The sequence below is a fragment of the Cavia porcellus genome, unplaced genomic scaffold (assembly GCF_034190915.1).
Source record: "Cavia porcellus strain 051 isolate PalLab524CR breed Dunkin Hartley unplaced genomic scaffold, mCavPor4.1 scaffold_8, whole genome shotgun sequence".
Lineage (NCBI taxonomy): Eukaryota > Metazoa > Chordata > Mammalia > Rodentia > Caviidae > Cavia > Cavia porcellus.
Genome location: NW_026947491.1, coordinates 82,836,601 through 82,856,450, shown reverse-complemented (window position 1 = coordinate 82,856,450; position 19,850 = coordinate 82,836,601). Strand labels below are relative to the sequence as shown.

General features: G+C 40.7%; 1 protein-coding gene across 4 annotated transcripts in view; it reads right to left on the bottom strand.

Annotated features, from left to right (window-relative positions):
* Plekhg7 (pleckstrin homology and RhoGEF domain containing G7) overlaps window positions 1-19,850 on the bottom strand; it is a 49,732-nt gene continuing 29,882 nt past the window's right edge. For 3 of the 4 annotated variants that reach the window (XM_023567691.2, XM_023567692.2, XM_063255294.1), the window contains 7 exons: window positions 11,824-11,998; window positions 10,294-10,409; window positions 9,846-9,939; window positions 7,004-7,083; window positions 5,123-5,276; window positions 1,552-1,649; window positions 1-605 (listed from right to left, as the gene is read on the bottom strand). In XM_023567691.2, the coding sequence (XP_023423459.2) occupies window positions 498-605; window positions 1,552-1,649; window positions 5,123-5,276; window positions 7,004-7,083; window positions 9,846-9,939; window positions 10,294-10,409; window positions 11,824-11,998 (825 nt within the window). In that variant the 3' untranslated portion in view covers window positions 1-497. Of the gene's footprint in view, window positions 606-1,551; window positions 1,650-5,122; window positions 5,277-6,879; window positions 7,084-9,845; window positions 9,940-10,293; window positions 10,410-11,823; window positions 11,999-19,850 lie in introns of those variants that run through there. The other variant, XM_063255295.1, reaches the window with a different exon arrangement.

The following is a 19,850-nucleotide window of genomic DNA, read 5'->3' as shown; positions in this document are numbered from 1 at the left end:
TTAAAATGACCTTATTTATTAATAGGTTAAAAGAGCCACAAACTTTGTATATCAAAACTTACTGTGTTTGAGGTAGGTCTATACAGCAGTAAGATTGCGTTATAAGCAATGTAGAAAAGTCAGTTTCATTATTTGATAGATACTTACAGAGTAAAATGCTAGAATTCATATTGGACGCAAGCACTGCCCAATCTTTCTGGTACTCTGCTTTTCAGCCATTCACTATTTACAAATTATGACAGCACCGTTCTTCACTTGTGCTCCATACAAGTCTGAAGCGGTAGAAGACCGTGTTGGATATCAGTCCGTGCTTGTAAAGAAATCCTCGGAGCTCAAATTTGTTGCCGTCATCATTCCGCTGTACTAAGGGCTTCACTAGCTCAAATTCTCAAATTCTGGAATGCCTTTAAAAAGCACATTTCAAGTTTATCACGAATTTAAATGAAAATGCTTTAAACTCAAACCTCTTAAAAAGGTATGCCACTTGTTTTAAGTTCCTAAATTTCAGAAGATTCTGCAGGCAATGTGAATAAAGATATTTTCTTGGTTTCCTGATTCTTGGTGAAGCAAGAGATTGCTGCCGTTATTTGTGCTATCCATGCTTTCTGTTAGAAAAGAAAAATGTGTAAATAGAATGTTAAACTGATAATTTCTCATTTGAATTAATTTCCCATTATGCTTTTTGGCTTGCTCTCTAAAACTAAAGACTAGGAAAACATTTGCATATGTTTCTCATTTTCTTTCTGGTGACTCACAGCTAGGAAAATGTAAACAGATTAGATGTGAGTAGTGTGTCAGTTGGCTAAACGGTCATAGTAGTCAATAACTAATTAGAAAAATGAACACTGATAATCAGTTTGAAAGCTGGATTTCTTGAATTCACATTAAGAAACAGAAATTCTTGACCGGTGGTATAATTTGAAAAACAGATTCCAAGGGAGATGACCCAGGAAATTGAGTTCTTAAGAGTAACGGAACAATGCGTTTATTCTCTGGCCATATTGTTGCTGGGATAGAAGACGACAAGGGGAAAGACAAAAACAGAAACTGCTAAATAGAGTAGCCAGAGCCAGGCAGCTGCTCTTTCAAGTCCATAGCTGTGAAAACAATGGCATATTCTCCAGACTTGAAGAGCGGACTTGGCGTCGTCCACAAGCTCATTGCCTGGTATCAGTCGTGCGGGTGGCACGTTATTTCCATGCTGGGAAATGAGTGGCTAACCTTAAAAGTGAATCATGTAATCCTAAGCAATTCTTTCCCTTTTTCCTACAGAAACTGTGGAACTCAGAGGCAGCTCTTGACTTTCTGCACCAGGAAGAAGTGGGAAAGGCTGTGCAACTGGGCAAGCGTGAGGAAACTGTCACCCCTGAGATTTCTGAGCATGGGTGGGCGAGAGCACCCTTCGCTACCGACCAGTTGCACTCCTTCCTAAAGCGGGTCAGGACTTACATTAAATCTCCTAATACTACACCGTTATTTGAGAAGCTTGGAATTTTTCCCTCTGTAAGTAAACTCTGAAGAATCAGAGATCTACAAAATTAAGATACATACTTTGATGTTTTCTGTCTGGGCTTGTAGTAAGAATGCCGCTATACACTGTCGGTATCTGTTTTCATGTTGTAGAAGAAACGCATTTCTCAGTCCAAAGGCTAGACAAAGATATTACACAGACAAAAAGCCAGATTATTTAATAGGAAATTCCACGAGTATCATAGCACAAGAACCCTATTTAGGTGGCTGTCGTTAACGAGGGTGAGCGGTTTACCTAGATCACCTAGGTGGGTTCTGACTCCAAGGCTGATTCTGCCCCTGTGTCCAAACAGCCCCCTTTCATACAAAAACCCTCTCTCCTACAAGTGACTTCTGGTAGCTGACGAAATGCAGTTCAAGTGATGGAAAATGGGCTCCACACAACACAGTCTAGGCATGGCTGGGTAGTTGTGTGTATACGTGTGAAAAGGTAATTAAAAATGAAAATAAGGATGACAATGCATTCTTTTTTTTGGTCTCCACTACTCTTTAAATGTTCATTTTTGTATTTAAGTGAAAATTACATCAAAAGAATGCTTATATAATTAAAGGGTGATTAAAAAAGGGTGGTAAAAATCAGGGCTGGGGGTTTAGCTCAGTGGCACAAGTGCCTGCTTGGCAAACATGAAGTCGTGAGTTTGATCCCCAGTACCAAAAAAAAAAAAAAAAAAAAAAAAAAAATTCAAAATCACCTGAATAGGCCAAGGAAAGCTAGGAAATACAATTATGAAATAAAATGCATTACTCTCCAAATTATGTGAACTGTGTAGCAAAACAAAACAGAAAGAAATGCATGGTTTCTGTGTTTACAAAAGAAACAAATCTGCTCTTTTGGTTTCTGGCTGATCTCAGAAATGACAGGAGTACTAGGGAGTGGATTCCTTTTTTTTAAAACAGGAATTCTAAAAATGAAGTAACTGTCTTGATTTATTCATACAAGAAATAAAATTCTGCAGCCAATAGTCTTTCTGAAATTCTTAATGTTCAGAATCAAACAGACAAACCAAAAAAAACCAAACCAAGCCCGGGGAGAAGAGAGACAGCGAATGCCTTTTATTCCTGGTGCTTCTGCAGTCATTGTTTTGTTGGAGTTTGTGAATTTAACTCTGATTCGAGGCAGATCAGGCTGCATTTCAGAATCAAAGTGAATGTAAGACTTTATTAACTGCACATTATTAATATCACAGGTTATACTCGAAAGAGTTTGAACTTCATAATTCCTAAATTCTACTACAACAGGTTAGTCCATGTCAAATCATAAAACACTGTCCAGTTTCCTGGGATAAAAGACTAAACCTATCAAAATGAGTTTGGGAAAAAGCTGGCTGGGTTTTGTTTTACTCCCTGAGTTTTTTCTCGTATAAACCTCCTACAGCACACAAGGCTTTAAAGATCATGTTGTTCTTGGCTGGTGTTTGGATCCATTTTCCTCAAACGTTGAATCTGGGGTTCTGCTTGGCGCTCACTTGTTAGGATTATAAAATGGGCATAAGGGACTCCATAAACAAATGACCTGGCATGGTCAGCTCTGTAAAGTACTATAAGGAAATAATAAAAATGGGAATAACTGGGTTTTTTTCTTCTGACTTTCTAATATAGTTGCTAATTTTTAAGGCTTTTACTAGGTACTGGGCTCCAGGCTGGTTTTTTTTTTTTTTTAATTTCTGTTTTGTGTCATTTAAGCCACATAGCAATCATATGAGATAGGTCAACTAATTCCTGCTTACAAATAGAGAACTAGGAACCAGATGGAATTTGCATGTGACTTGGCCACGGTCTGGGATTAGGGCTCAGTCTTTCCAATGCTTGGCCTCTTTTTGTCCCCACCTTCTCTTTGCCACTTTATTGCTATTTTGCGTCATACACTACATGCAAACAGTTGACAGACCCAGGGAACAAGAAAACCATTTCCTAAAAAGGAACAAGACATTCTAGCTACAAATCAGAAAATACAGTGAAAGTGTAGTTTTTTGGAAAGATATTTTCATTGATTTTTAGAAAAGGAACAGGGAAGAAACAAAGGTCCCCCAAGGTAATCCAGTGATGTCAGATTTTCCATAAGGTCCAGTTCTTGAGGTGACAGGGCTATGACTAAACCAATCCCTCAGCCAAGCTGCTGGCCCTCTCCTAGTGGAGTTAGGGCAACTTCTACTCCTGATGCCAGAATCTTCAAAGCTTCTGTAGTGGGATAGTACACCCCTAGCATGGAGTGCCCTCTGACATAATCTTCCCTCATGAAAAAGTAGGCAAATCACAGCATGGAAGTGGTTCCAAGCCTCCACCTACAGAGCCCTTCTTTTTTTATGTCTTTTTTGTTTTTATCAGTACCAGGGATCAAGGCGCTTATGCCGCTGAGCTAAATCCCTAGCCCCGAGCCCAAGCCCGAGCCCTTACTTTCTGACACTACTTGTCCATCTCCCAAGCAGGGAGTAAGCTCGCACTGTAAGTGGGTACACAGGCTAGAAAAGCCTAGGAAAAAACTCGTTTTAGTCTTGATTCTAAAACTACTCAGGCCTTGGCCTATGCAATATTTGGATGTTGAATGTCCTCTAAAGACCCAGGTAGTAAAGGTTTGGTCTCCAGGTTGGAGGAGGTGGAGCCTGGTGGAAATATTTAGGTTGCAGAGGATACGCCTTTAAAAAAGATTATGGGACTCTGTCTCTATCTGTCTATGTGTCTGTCTGTCTGTCTGTCTCTTTCCTGACAATGAGGTGAGCAGTTTTGCTTCTACCAGGTACTCCTTCCCTGAGGTTCTGCCTAACCACAGGATTAAAACAACTGGGCCAGCCCATTAGAGACCACAAGCTCCAAAATTGTGAGCCAAAACATACTTTTTCTCTTCATAAGTCAAGTACTTCAGGGCTTTAGTTATAATGATGGAAAACTTACTTATACAGCCTCTCTAGACTGTAGTTGATCCTGGCCAAATCAGACACAAAAGACTACAGCCTACCTGCCTGTGTAACCCTTCAGCAAATCGTACTGAAAGTAGACAGAACAGAAACTGTCTCTGAGCACAGGCTTCCCTTAGTGGACTCCCTCTGCTTCAAGGGAGAGAAGCTGCATCCATTACTTGGGTATATAACATAACTATATAGGTGTTTGCTCTTTATTTGTATATTCATTTAGTTACTCATTACTTAAACTGCTTTAATATGTCTGGGTCCATCTATGTGTACCTATTTGTTTCTGGCATATTCCTTCCTATAGTGTGATTGTAATGAAGAATCTTATATGTTCATAATGTATCATGCTTTACCAACAACAATAGTACTAATAATGCTAGTAGAATAAAAATACTAATAACAGCTATCATTTGTACTACTTCATTTACTTCTTATGAAAATTCACTGAACACTTATTGTTATGCCTGAGCCTAAAGTGACATAGCAAGGGATGACAGAATGGGGTAATCCAAGTGCTGGGTACCATAACTAATTCAGAGTGAATGATACGTAACACACGAAAACACAGACTTGTCTTTCATGAAGGCATTACATTGGATTTATGTCCTTCTACCAAAAAAAAAAAAATCTCAGTGTAAAACTGTGATGACCAACAGAGGATCTGAGTGATGGAAGCAGACACATACCTGACACGTGGAGTGGGTCAATGCTTTTGACTACCAATCTATCTAGTGGAATGGGTTGATCAAGTACTGTACAAGAACCACCCTCTTTTATTATGGTTTGCAGCTCAGGAGTAAGTGAAGGACACAGTAAGCCAGTGTCAGAGCCTCCAGGTTTCTGAAATCAAAGAGGAAAATAATGCAGTACAGGAAAATAAAGCTGGTGCATAAACCCCAAGTGCATCCTTAAGCAAATGGGTTCTCAGAAACAAGTCTCTTGATGTCCAGCTCACTATTCTTTTGGGATATTGCAATGCGTGTCCTCAAAGTATAGTGATTTAAGGCAAAGTGTTTGGGATCTCTAATTCTAATTACTTGAATAAAGAATGACTGGCATCCATAATTGGAAAATATTTTAACCACTATCAGATTATTGGGAAGATCCTCATCCCTGGTGTCTTAATTCCACTCTAGTACTGAGCTGGATGAATGAGAAAAAGGAGCCTTATTTTGGCCCATTCTCTGTGTGGGATCTCATATGAATCTGTACATAGAATCTATACTCTATAACTAGTAAATAATTGAAATTGTTTTGAGTATAGAAGACCAGAGTTATTTGAAAACGGTGTAGAATATTGTGACTTGCATGGTATTGTACACCAAATAGCAAAGAGGAATGCAAATTGATGGCATTCCTTACTTGGAAATCAAGTTGTGAAGCAGGAAACCAGAATGTTACCTGATTATGCAATCAATATGGGCTGTCATCAACCCACGGGCTCTGGGTTGCACTGCTTTTGAAGTGGAGGTGGGTTGTGCTGGCATCAAGGTTTTCAAAGGAGGTAAAGATTTCTCAGAGTTTGTCTTATTAAAACATGGAAGTCTGAGTAATTTAAAACGGGAGACCATGCAAATCCTGTAATGATGACTTTCTATATTCTGCAACACCCACTCGCTCCCAGACCACTCATCAGCTAGCTATTCATAGATTAATAAGTGTTTATTTTATTGCTAAGAGCTTTTTAAAACATTATTTATCTCAACTAACCAATTTTTCATCTAAAATCTTAGCTTATTAAAAGATATAAGGCACTTAACTGATGATGTTATCTGTGTAAGGCTAGTTATTTGATAAAAAAAACAAAGGAATAAAATAATATCAGGTATCTCTGAAGGCTTAAGAGCAACTGTAGTTCCTCCTCCCACCAGCAAGGGCAGGCGTGTGAGCCTGCTGATTACTACTCTCAATTACCACCAGAGCAGACTCCCAATCAGAGAGTAGAAAGAGAGCCTCATGTGGACTGTCAGACCAATGGCTTAATGTGCTCTTAAAAACAAAACAACAATAATAATGGTAATGATAATACTTAATTTTAATGAAAAACCCCTAATCCTTGCAGAGGTTTTGTGACTCTAGTCACAAAACTGACTCACTTTGTCTGTGATATGAGCTGTGCATTTGTCAGGCTCTTGAGGTCCTTATGCAGCTGGACACTGAACAATCAGGGCTTCCTCCAGCTCTGCCCCCAAGTCACCATGTCTCAGATCAGTGTGAGCGATGGAGACCACCTTGTGGTGTGGGTGTGACACTGGCCACTCCTTGTGCTGACCAAGTTGGAAGAGTCAATATGGACAAAGACATTTTGGGGGTTCTTTGTGTAGGCAAGTGAGGCATAAAGGCCATTGTTTCTTGGACTCACCTTGAAGACACATAGACTAGTTTTAAAAATATACATCTCCCTTGGTATGCTTGAGAAATATAATTTGCTTGTTATTTATTTTGTTTCATTTTTAGACTGTGAGATCCATTTGGAAGTACTATAAAGATGTTCATAGTGTTAACAGAGCTTGTTTAGAAGTACAGTCAAACTCATTGAGAAACTTCGAGAAACAACAGCATCTTACCTTTCTGTTGCGCTTGGTTTTTGTAACTAAGAGGAAGTCATCAAAGAGAAACAGATAAACATCTAGAAATCTTGTGCTTTCTGGAAAGAAAGGAAATAGGAAAGAAGGAGAAGGTAAAACAGGGTCTTCCAAGGTAAACTGATCTTTCATTTTATAGAGTAAAGATCCTTTAGAAAACAAAACAAGGAATCCCTAAGTGGTGGGTAAGAAAAACTGTGTCAAGGTTGAATTGATTTTTTCCTAAAGCACAGGCTTGGTTAGAGTTCAAGCATCCAACTTGAAAGACTTTGTATTTGTGATGGATTTCTAGTGGATCTACGGTAGCTCACATGGTATTTATAGCACTTTCAACTGAGCTGAGGACAAATGCATCAGGTAACAGAACTTGACTCATTTACACATTCATCAGAGAAAAGGCCTCTGGCAATTTCTTAGGCTAAACTGTATGTTCTCAGTTCATATGTTGAGGCCCTAATCCCCAGTATGGCAATATTTAGAGAAAGAAAGCAGATAAGGTACAACAAGGTAATGGGCACGAGCCCAATCCAACAGGATTAGTGCCCTTGTGGGAAATGTCACCATGAGTCATTCTGTTATGTCAGGACAGAGGTGAGTAATACCTGTACGTAAGGAAAGGAGCCCTTGCCAGAAACCAACAGGACCCCAATTTGAGATTTCTTGCCTCCCTTCTGTGAGAAATAATGTCTGCTCTTTGAACCACCCAACTCATTGTATTTTGGTTAGCGGCAATAGTTGACCAAAACAGTCAGGCAGGCTACTTATTTCTTATGTCTTACAATGCATCTGCAAATGTTTAAATATTCTCCATGGGCCTTGGGGTTTACAAAGTTTTCTGATACTTCTTTTGCTAGTTACTTCAGCAACTAAGAAAAGAAAGAAAAATGTCCTTAAGAAAGAAAACAAGTAGCAGGAGAGAAATCAAATATTAGGTAAGGTATCTATTTCCTCATTTTCTTTCTCTGAAATTGGAAAAATAATGGTTAAATTTAAGTGACTTCAGATCAGGTGTTTTGTTTTCAACCAGGCTGAGTTAAAAATCCATCAGGTAACAGAACTTGCAGGATTTTGCCTCTTGACTCATCTACACATTTATCAGATAAAAGGCATTTGGTCAGTTCTGCTATTTTGTTTTATGAGGACACAAACGAATTAGACCACTTTATGACCTTGTTTTACCCCAATAATTTCCTTACTACTAATACAGCCACACTGGGGTGGGCTGTTCGATATGAGAATAGGCTGATGGTGACCATTCAGTCCACAGCAACCTTCAAAACCTGTTACATTTATTTTGCCACCCCCTGCTACTTGTACAGCTTAATGATTGTTGTCAAAATGAAGTAGTTCTTAGTTCATTTGTTAATTTCAAGTGTTTCATTTTTAACATACAGGCTACCAGCACCTTCCTTGTGACTTTATTCTGGGAAAGGATGATTATTTTAGTCACCATTTAGGAAGGTCCAAGTGTTCCACCAAGCAATCGGCAGTGAGATCTGCTGCACATTGAATGTTAAGATGGTTTTTCTACTTTTAAAAAGCTTTGATTCTAGGGGGAGCAGGTGCGTAGTCAATAGTAAACGAGATTTAAAATAAGGTAGAGGTAGAAACTGATAGTGGCAGAGAAAAGAAATAGGGTATTCTCAAACGCAGTGACTGCGGAGGAAGAGTGAAAGCTGAAAATCACACTTACTTTCCCGCTAGCCTGCGACTACACAGCCCAGTGGGAAGCTTTCACCAGGCGATTCCATTCTGCTTTACTAATGGCCACTGAGTCTGGAATTAGGATCCAATAAGGGCCACACAGACTGCCCTGCATACGTTTGTGTGGATTTATCTCTGCTTAGTCTTTGTTCCTGGGCCCTGCACCGCATGCAGCATGGAGCACGATACTGCTGTATTTTACCACGGCAGTGGCTTGAGCAGTGGGTGACCGTTAGGTATCACAGCTGTGGGGTCATCCTGTCTGTCTACACCCTACTCACTGTGACACTGACACACACCAGTCCTCAGAGAGCCGTGTATTTGTGAAGGGTATGCATCCTGAATTCCAAAAGTTATGAAAATAGCTCCTTCAGGGAATGGGAAAATATGCTTATTTGATTAAAACAGTGTGGTGTTTAACATCAGCAGAAGTCTGGAAACATCACATATGTAAGGCTTCGTCATCATCGTCACAGCATTTAGAGAGGAAATTAAGGGAATTCAAACTTAATGTCCCAAAGCCCACGTTGGCTATAGACCCCTCCTGTTGTTGTTTTGCTTTTGGTTTGTTTCTGTGTGTGTTGGGCATTGAACCCAAGCCCTGGCACGTGCTAAGCAGGAGCTCTACCCCTGAACCATACCCCTCAGCTCTCTGCCTCGGCTTGGGGATTTTCCCACATCATATTTCTTCTAACACTATCAACCCTGCCCCATCAAATTCATACCCAGCTCTCCTAAGTGCAAGTCCCACCACTTTCAAACTTGATTTGTTGCTCTATTGTGCATGTCTCCTCTTTGCTGGCCTTTGACCAATACAGATTGTGTCATTCAACAGGTGTCAGTGGGTGTTTACTACACACGAGACTTTGAGCTAAGTTCTTCAGGTACACCATTTTGCTTTAGCAATAGTTTTATGAGCTGCCTCTCCATTTTACAGAGAGAAGTTGGAGGGCACATGGCTACACTGTGAATCTCTTCAGCTGGAGGCTCTCTGGTTCACGTGTCCTATCACCTTGCACCTAAGTGAACACAATTCCTTCTGCCCTTCAAGTAGCAGCATTTGAACAAGTTATAAGGTAGCAAAGACACTGGTATTTTTTTTAAGCAAGCCATTATTTACCTGCAAGAGTTAGTTTCCCTTCATAGAGAAGGTGCCTGTTGGTTGGTGACAGGATGGTTTCTGCCATGTGTTCTTTAAAAATGTGTCTCAGATACTTGCAAAACAAGGGAGAAAGTAAGAGATGATGTTAGTGATTGAAAACAGCATTTGCAAGGAGCTGGGGCAGTCAACAGCAACTAGAAATTTCAAGATATTTAGAAACACTGTCCTAGAAAATAGACATAGGATTGGGAAAAAGAGGGCAAACCTCTCAAATGGACCATCGTAAAAACGGGATCAGAACCTCAGCCTCCCCACACACAGAGCCATATGCACGAGGCTTTTCCTCCTGCTCATAAAACTAGATTTATTCCTCAAGTGGACAGCTGGGGACTTCCTAAGATTATTATATTTCTACCTGATGCCCGCTTCCAGAAAAGGACATAAATCTCATTGATCTTTTTCATACCTCTGGAATGAAAAACCTTTTATCTCTGTCCCAGAGTGGAGGCCACACTATAATCTCCTGTAGATGTCTAAATTTTTGGAAATTGTCCAACCATTTCACTTTTCCTTCAAGATCCCCTGAAAAATAAGACATGTCCAACACGGTTTTAAATGCATGTAACACTGCGGTATAAATTTAAGCAACATCCACAATAATCATTTAAAGATACTGACGGTCCCTGGAGATGAACCATAATTATAGTTCATTTGACATATTGCTCTCTGTGTAATATCTGAGAAAACTCACTAATTTGAAATCAATTTCTTGTAGTTTTTTTTCTTGCAGAGAAAAAATACTAATGAAGTGTTCAGCTTTAATTTTTTATATTATATGCCTCACAGAGCCTTTTAGTAGAGAAAGGAAAAACATTGGTTTCTTTTCCTGATCATATAGCATGCACTATTTTCATGTAACAATAATTGTTTATTTTTGGTAAGAATTCAGACTGTCCTTGGAAGATTTTCGTTCACTTCCCGGTAGCAGGTTACTGCTGAGGTTTTGAAATGAATTTTGAAAACAGCCCTATGAAACCATATATCTAGTTGAACTTCTGAGAATTTGTCATCTTTAAGAAAGCAGACTTAAAGAAAGGCCACTTAGGTATCCTCCTTCCACAGTGAGAATCCATCTTTTATCTAGAAGTCTCAAGAGGACTTGCTTTTGTCTTCTTCACAAACATCTAAATGAGTTCTAAAACAATCCTGAGAATTATTTTAGAAATTTCAAAAAGTTGGTCTGTAATTGAATTTGGTTCTTATTCACTTGATAAAGTTAATTTTAATCTCTTTGGTCATTCTTAGGAATTTGAATAAAAAGTAGAAAAAGAGGAAATACTCCCACAGGACATTGTTATTTAACTTCTAAGTCTGCAAAGAAACACCAATACTTTCTGTACAGCTGAAAACTACCATTTTGAGCTGTGCCCCTTGATGGCCACCAGAAAGCTTACCTTGTGGACAGGTATCATGGACTTCTTCATTCGAATTTCAGTTATACAGAGCTACACAAGTAACTTAAGTCATCATAGGGTTTGCTCAGTTTTCTTTCTCACAATTCAGTTTTAAAGTTTGCAATTGGCATAACATTAGACCTGGATTTCAGTGAAAAATGATGAATGGTAATTGATCCTCTGGATAGGCTTTCCATGGTGTTTACTCCCATTTCCCTTGTGTGTGGGTTCAGAATAGAAGTCAACAAAAAAAGCAACGTCAATCATCTGGGAAGCAGGACCTTTCCTGTCTGAACTCACTTTTGAAACCCTTGAGACAGAGCCACGTCCTGTGTAAACTTGATATTAGAGTTACCATCATTTGCCAGGATGTTATTGGAACCCATTGTTTTATGTGTGTTTGGTTTATAATGAACTCGGATATAGATCCTATTTCCAGGTCATGACCTCAAGTCAATGGAATTACCTTCTACAGTGGAAGCCTAGAGGGGAACTACAGGGCTCCCCGACTTTCTAGCTAAGCTCACGTATCAGGGACTTACGAAGAGACTTCTCCACCTTCTCCTTGATGGAGTAGATCATGATTTTCTCAGTAGAGTCTGTACTCCTTTTCCAGATGTTCTTCAGCAGCAAGGGATACCGGGTAAGCCTGTGCAGTGGGGCCACCAGGAGCTCAGGCAGGTGAAGCCGTCGGCACTGCTCATTTTGCTCACACCACTGGGGAAAGAGGAAGCAGACAGGTCAGCACAGCACCTCTCTTATCTAGCACTAAGAAGGGGGACTTGAGAATTTCTTAGATTTTACTCAGTAACAACAGGATGCACCTGTGAGCTCGCTGGGATCACTCATCAGCTATGAAATAACCTTTGATTTTTGAAAATTCCATGTTAAACTTTTTTAGCAAATCTATCTACCAGTGCCAAATTCAGGGTCTGACACTGGGTTCTTAGACGTAACTAAGAAGTATGATTGAATTTTTTCAATTAATGGAATTGCAAAATCTTTTCTCAGATGTTTTGCCTTGTAACACGACAACTCAGCCCTCCTGAAGGGGGAAACACATCAAAATTTAGATGTGCAGGAGTAACTCATTCAACTGTGCTTCCCCAGTGTGTGTTCCCTGCATGGTAGTGAAAGATGTCTGACTGTGAGGTCCAGCCTGTTTACCCTGGCTCTAGAGGGAGGTTACTGTTCTCCCCAGCTTTGCTGCTGCCCTAGTTCTGATACATTTAGGAGCTGTGAGAATAAGTGCAGGGCATGTTGAAGGGAAAAGGCAAAAGTTTTGTGGGTGAGTTCGCTCATTGACACTGCTTTGCTGCAAAGAATCAGGGTAATGATCAAATGAAAAAAGAAAAGAGAACAGAAAATAGAAGTTGAAGGAGATGAGTCAGTGTAAGTGATATACAACAAATAGGAAAGAAGAGAGAAACAGTTTTTCAGTGTTCCCTTTATTTGAAGGATTTTAAATACAATGCACAAATTTTAAATGAGTTTTAAAATATATATATATATATGTCTATCATTTACAGCAGTAAAAATGTCACCCACATCAAGATACTGAACAAAAATCTTACATATGAGGGTCACGTAGTCTCTTAAATGTGAAATACCTTGTAATATTATTTCTGCTAAAAGAAATGTTGCTCTCCATTCCTGTGACCTAAAGAGTTTCTATGATCTTTAAACCTTTTTAATCTCTGTTTTCCACGACTGTGACTATTTCAGATCAGAGATTGATTTTTAAATTCAATCTGGAGCTTATTAATTGGGAATTTAACCAGCTTATGAGTTTAATTCACCTGTATTTCTGTCAGCACTTTTATGGAAATTTTAATGCTTCCTTGATGTTTTTCTTTTTCTACCTTTTCTTAGGTTTTCCACTTCTTTTCAGTTCAGGAAACTGGAATGTCTATATTTTATTTTTGTCCACAACTGCATGATGAACTGACTCATATGGTTTTCCCTATTTAGTATTTCAAACATACCCAGCCCTGTCCAATCAGTGCTTTGGAAAATTTCTCCTTACATTATCAACATTAATATTACAAACTTGCTACTCTTCTTTTTTGAGGGAAACAAAACTGTACCATTTTCCAGTTTTGTCAGATTAACAGAGTGTCTTTACTGTCTTTTTCCTGTCCACAGTGACAAAACAATTTTATCTATGTAACATACATTTGACTTAACAGCGTGTATCTTTTATCTTTTTTAACATGGCAAAAATAAAACAGTATTTATCTGTCCAATGCATTGACTATTTGGCATGCACTATCACATTTTAAAACTAAATAAACTAATATTTTTAGAACTATCTTATAAATCTATTTTGTATTTAGATTTATTATCCTATATGTAAAAATTTTAGATGTCATGCTTTTTAACTAGTTTTAATGATTAACATAAAATGTGTTATATAATTGTCTCCCTACTTTTAACTTTTTCTGCTGATTTAAGAAAATGACTTAGCAAAATTCTCAGAGAAGGTTCTTGGTTAATATATATTCTTAACTCCTTAGTATCTGAGAATGTCTTCCATACTAACTTGACAGAGTATATAATTCCTGGTTTAAAATTATTTTCCCTTAAAACTCTGTAGATGTTTTTCCATTGGCATTGAGAATTGCAAGAGCAAAACCTGAGCTCAGTCATCAGGACATGCCTAAGTGTTGCTTTCTTCTCATTAAAGCGTGAAGGTAGCATGTAAATCATTTTCATTTGCAAGCCTCCTTCATTCCCCAACTCTGGAAATTTTCTTCAATTCATTCCTTAATTATTGCTTCAGTTTTATTTGCTTTGTCCTCTGTTTAGGCTCAGTAGTACCTTGGCGAGTATGATCCAGGTCACGTTCACTACCTAAAGCAGAGTTTGTGAACTGAAGTAAAATTTTGCTGGATGCTTCTATTCGCAAACTGAATGGAAGTGTGCACGAACCGAGACATTACTGTGTTTATGTGTAGATTGTATCTCCTGGACAGGTCCTTTACGTCTGTCTCTCTTTTTCTTCTCTTTTCATGTTCCTTTGGCTTTTTGATCTGCATTCCATGAGAATTTCTCATTTATTATTTATTTCAATAATTTTCTTTGTGACTGACCCTGCTTAACATAGCAACAACTTTCTTAGAGGTGAGGGCTCTCCTTAGAGTTCAAAAGTAGTGTAGGGCATCCCACGGTGACACAGAGCAGGCAAGTCAAAGAAGGCTCGCTTTTATAGCAGTGCCACTCTTGTGACAGCCCATTAATCCGTTAACCTGTATGTGGATTCATTCCTTCACGTAGAGCATTCCTGAGCCAATCCCATCCTGAGCCAGTCCTGTCCCGAGCCAGTCCCATCATGAGCCAGTCCCATCATGAGCCAATCCCATCATGAGCCAATCCCATCATGAGCCAGTCCCATCCTGAGCCAGTCCTGTCCCGAGCCAGTCCATCATGAGGCAGTCCCATCCTGAGCCAGTGCCATCCTGAGCCAGTCCCATCCTGAACCAGTCCCATCATAAGCCAGTCCCATCCTGAGCCAGTCCCATCCTGAGCCAGTGCCATCCTGAGCCAGTCCCATCCTGAGCCAGTCCCATCATGAGCCAGTCCCATCCTGAGCCAGTCCCATCATGAGGCAGTCCCATCCTGAGCCAGTCCCATCCTGAACCAGTCCCATCTGGGCGCACCTCAAATATCTGACACTGAGGATTACATTTCAACATGAATTTTGGTTCAAACCTTGGTTTGTTTCCTGTGTTAGTTTCCACTGTAAACCCTTGACTGCCAAATGTTTTGTGAATGTATATATTCATTGTGAAGATCTGAGGTTACAGGAATGGGTTCAACATCCCTCCCCCTGATTTGCTGGCTCCGTTCTCTTCTTTGGGAAAACAGAGCTCAAAGAACTCTAGCGGTTTCCACCGCGTGAGGATACAAGAAAGTGGTAGTCAACAACCCAGTGAAGTGCCCGCACAGAACCCAACCTTGCTGGCAGTTCTTTCTCTCTCTCTTTTCCCTCTGCAAACCCAGTCTTTTTCCTCCTAGCCTTCTGCTTAACTATATACACTTGTCTTTCACAGCTGACTGCGTCCAGAGGTAAGTGGATAGGATATCTAACCCTACCACCCTAACAGCTTTACCAGAATGTTTCTTTTGAAAACATTCAGGGCTCTTGTTCACAGGGATTCTGCTAAGTACACTCTTCTCCACTCCCTACACACACAGAGTGGGTCACGCCAGTGAGCCCAGAGGCATGGTGCATGGAGCTCAGGAGCCTGGCTGCATGGGCCACCGTCTCTCCTCTGGATCCCAGACTCCTCTTCAGTGAAGTGGTGGCGGGCACTAGAGGACCTCCATGTTGTCTTGCATCTTCAGGGGAGTTGATGGAGACGGAAGCAGGAGCTACAGCTGGGGAGGCTGGATGGTGAAGGTGGGAAGAAGTGCGAGTGGGGAGGGGGAGGGCTTCACTGGCTGATTTCTAGGCCGCCTCGGATCCTCTGGGATGGCTGGGGAGCGTCTGGAACTGATTTCTCAATAGCAGTTAGGGATCCCCTCAAAACACACAGTCCCAGGCCCCTGTCCCAAATTCACAGTTGGAAGGAAGAGCTCTGACTTCTACCACTCATTGGTAGTCAGGGTGACATTAAAAATACCCAAATTCTTTAGATATCAATCATGCAACCATCCATCAGTGGTAAATAATTTGCATAAGGATTCAGGGGATAATATCAGAAGATTTTAGTGCCTTGGAAGCCTTAGAAAACTGGAAAAAATTGGCTGATAACTACAAAGGCAAAGCTGTACATTTTTCTTTCATCTTTCAATTGGCTTCATTTTTTCAGCTCCATTAGAGAAATCAAAGAACAACTTGAACAGAGAGACTAGACATAAAAGGCCTTTTCAGTGATGGGTCCAGATCAATGAAGGCTACATTTATTTTATAATAAATACCCAGTATGCTTAAGGGGAGTTAGGGGTACAAATAAATGTTCTGCTAATAAATCTGTCTTGCTGGAACACAACATTTGACTGAGAAGCCAGTATGCTGAGAATCTTGGGAAATTTACTTAACCTCTCCAAAGCTTATCTGCCAAATGTAGACAATAAGAATTACTACTCCACTGTATTGATGAGAAATTTTAATGAGATAACCCACACCAAGTTCATAGGACTGACTGGGGCATCTCAAACACCAAGTCGGAGTTTTAGCATTCTTAGCTACTATTTAGTTGAGCTGCACTGAGTCCTGGTACAAAATCCTCAGTCTCTCCTTCTGTATCCCTCTCATAGATTGTAAATTAGTGGGAAGAATCTTACTTCCAGCAAGATTCACCAGGGCGATTCCTCTACATTCATAACACCCAGCTTCCCACAATGTGGAAGCAAATTCATTCCAGTGTATTAAAAGTCTCATGTTTGGCAGCCCATAACTTGACACAGTCTAAGATCTCCACGAAAGGTATTTATAGCAAGGTATAGATGGAGACTCAATATCAGCTTCAGGGAGGCCTGAATTTGAACTTTTCCTATGCCTCAGAGCAACCATTTTATAGCAAGTTGCCTAATTTGTTGAAGAGCCTAGAAAATGGGGATCATATTGCTTCATAGTTTTTGTGGTGACAAAGAGATCACAGATGTCCAACCTGGAACACAGTGTCTGGCTCACTGGGAGGACTTAACATTCAGCTGCTTAGTGCTTGTGAGGATGCTTTTGTTCCCTGCGGTGGGGATGTGGAAATCAGATTCCTATTCGCCTCCTCCCAAGTCACCCCCTCACCCCTCTCTGTGGCTTCATGAGGCCAACAATTGCCTGGCAATGGGAGGCAGCTCTGAGGATTTGCAAGCAGTGTTGCTGTAAAGAGTACTGGGCTTAAAATATTTTTAAAATTAATTTTAACTGATGCATAAAACTATACATATTTATGGGGTACCATGTGATTTTTCAATACATATTTACACATGGTAGTTTTAAAAGGGCTAAACATATCTATCTTTGCCTAGAGACCTTTATTTGGTTCTATGTTTACCATTTATTGGTTACGTGGCCTGGAAAATGTCATATAACCTTTCTGAGCTTCAGGGACATATGGAAACAATATAGTCAACTTCATAGCTCTGCGCTAAGAATGCAGAGATGTTTGATGAAGTGTGTTATAAATCACTGGGCATTAAAAACATCGGGAGTATCATGCTGTCGTCCCAATAGCCTTGCATCCTTTATCAAGGCCTTGGAAACTATGCATGTTTCATATATGGATAAACCACCTTCTGTATCAGCCTATTTTAAGGAGGATTTTCCACAGTCGTTTGAAAATGATGGCTGGACCTTGTTAAATTAATCTCTAAGCTTGGAAGGGAGAGAAATGTACCTTATTCTCTCTGGTTTGGGGCTTAGCTGAGACTCTTACCTCTCAGCTTCCAAGGAGAACATTTGCCATGTGATTATTCTGTGTGTGTGGAAATCTCATGAGCTTTCTGGATTCAGTGTGAGTAGCAAAGAGGACTTTGGGAGGCTGACGCTGCAGAAGCAGGGTCTGGCTTTTTCCCTCCCATTCCTCTTTGCTTATCCCCACCACACCCACCAGGGCTTCCAGACACATCATGGCCCCAGCAAAGGCCTCTGGAGTCCCAGCTGAATCACAGGAACCAATGAGACTTTGCTTTCAAGTCTCTGAGGAGAAGCTCTGGCAGGGGTTTCTGGAAATGCAGGAAAGAGCCAGGTTTCTGGGAAGGCTTGGGCCATTTTCCCTGGGTCATTCAAAAGGACAGTACTGAAATGATACGGTTCACACTAAAGAACGGTCCAGAGGGAGAGGCAAGTCAAAGGAGCTGAAAAAATAAGGGAAAAATGGTAACTGCTTTGCTCATTTGCAAATACAAAGGACCCCAGCAGAAATTCCTTGCTCTAGTGCTTTTGGGACCCTGAGCCTCCTGTTGTATAATTCAGGGGCACCACCTACATTATGTTCCATTAGTTCCAGGGGGCACCATTCACACAGGATACAATAAAGATGGCACTCCTGGTTAATGCAATAGGATTTGGACCAACTCCTACAAGACCCAAATTTCTAGTCCCCAACAGAGATTACATTCTTACAGTGATTTTTCTCCTTACAATTTGCCAATCTCTATGATAAACATACCAATGCATAAATCAATCATACTCCTTTGGTCATCAAATAATCCTAACACCACACCTACAAATTTTTATGTCTACTTACCATGTGACACTGCCAAAACTTATAAAGCGATCATTACTGTATCTAAACTCCAGCCTCCCCCATAGTGCCCCCAATACCAATCCCCTCAGCCTAACTATTATAAATCCAGAGTCACAAGCCTGGGAACAGCAGATTACCCTAGCTGTCTGGAGCCACCATAGCTGTTGGGATGGTTTCATACATCTCACCAGGGCCACCAGAGATGCCCACTCCTCCCTCTCCCACATCATTCCTCCTCACTGAGCCTCACCACCCTGACAACTTCCACCCTGTAAACACTCAGGTCGAGTGTCAGCCACTCAGAACTCAACTGCTGGATGTGCCTCTCACTCTAGGAGTCCCCAGTGGTGGCTTTCCCAACTGATAACTTCTCAGTTCTCTGCAAATGTTCCTTCATGGACAACATCCCCCCCCCCCCGCCCCGATATCCCAGATGTTCAACTGCTAAGTCTCCCCTTTGATTTTAACCTCTCATGGGTAAAGGCCACTCCTGATCACACCACTGCAGGCCCTCCTTGCAATCATACTGTGACCCTACCCGTGAGTCCTGTTCAAATGACTATGCTCAAACCAACCTCCTCCCCTGTGGCCAATCCATTTACCACTGTTTTCCACAACACCAACCAAGTGCTTCTGTTCAGCTGGCACCTAACTTCAAAATCTTCACTGGCAATGAGTTCCAAGCCTCTTTTTTCTCTCATAGCAACCTCAGACCTGTCCGAGTGATACATGCTGCATTCATGCAACGTACAGCCCTTTTTGGAGCTGCTCTGGGAGGTGCAGGCCTAAGAACATCCCTAAGGATCCCCTACACCATGAATAATAAACTAAAGGGCGATTTTGCCCACATTGCTGAGGCTATCCAGGCATTAAATAGACAACCTCAACAGTTAGCTTGTGTCACCCTACAAAACTGTAGGGCCATAGACTATTTAATTGCTGAGAGGGGAGGTACCTGCCTATTCCTACAGGAAGATTGTTGTTATTATGTTAAGCAATTGGAACTCATCCAGGAAAAAAATCCACCAACTCTAAGAATGAGTTGATTCCGGGGGGCAAACAAATCACCCTCCAGTTAGCTTCTAGAACTCCCTGAGCCCATGGTTAATTCCCTTTCTAAGCCCCTGGATAATCATAGGGCTTGTTTTGCTGGTGGCCCCATGTCTAATGTCATTCGCACAAAAACTTGTTCAAAAACTAACTACCTGAAATTTTAATCTTATGTTTCTTACAGAAAGACTAACTTATCAACCTGCCCCTCAACATGAGACCCCACCGTCACCCTGTTCAGCAAGAAGCAGCCAGACGAAACCACCCCACCCTATTTTCACCCCCCTCTAATCCCATACTTATGTATATACAATAACAAATAGTTT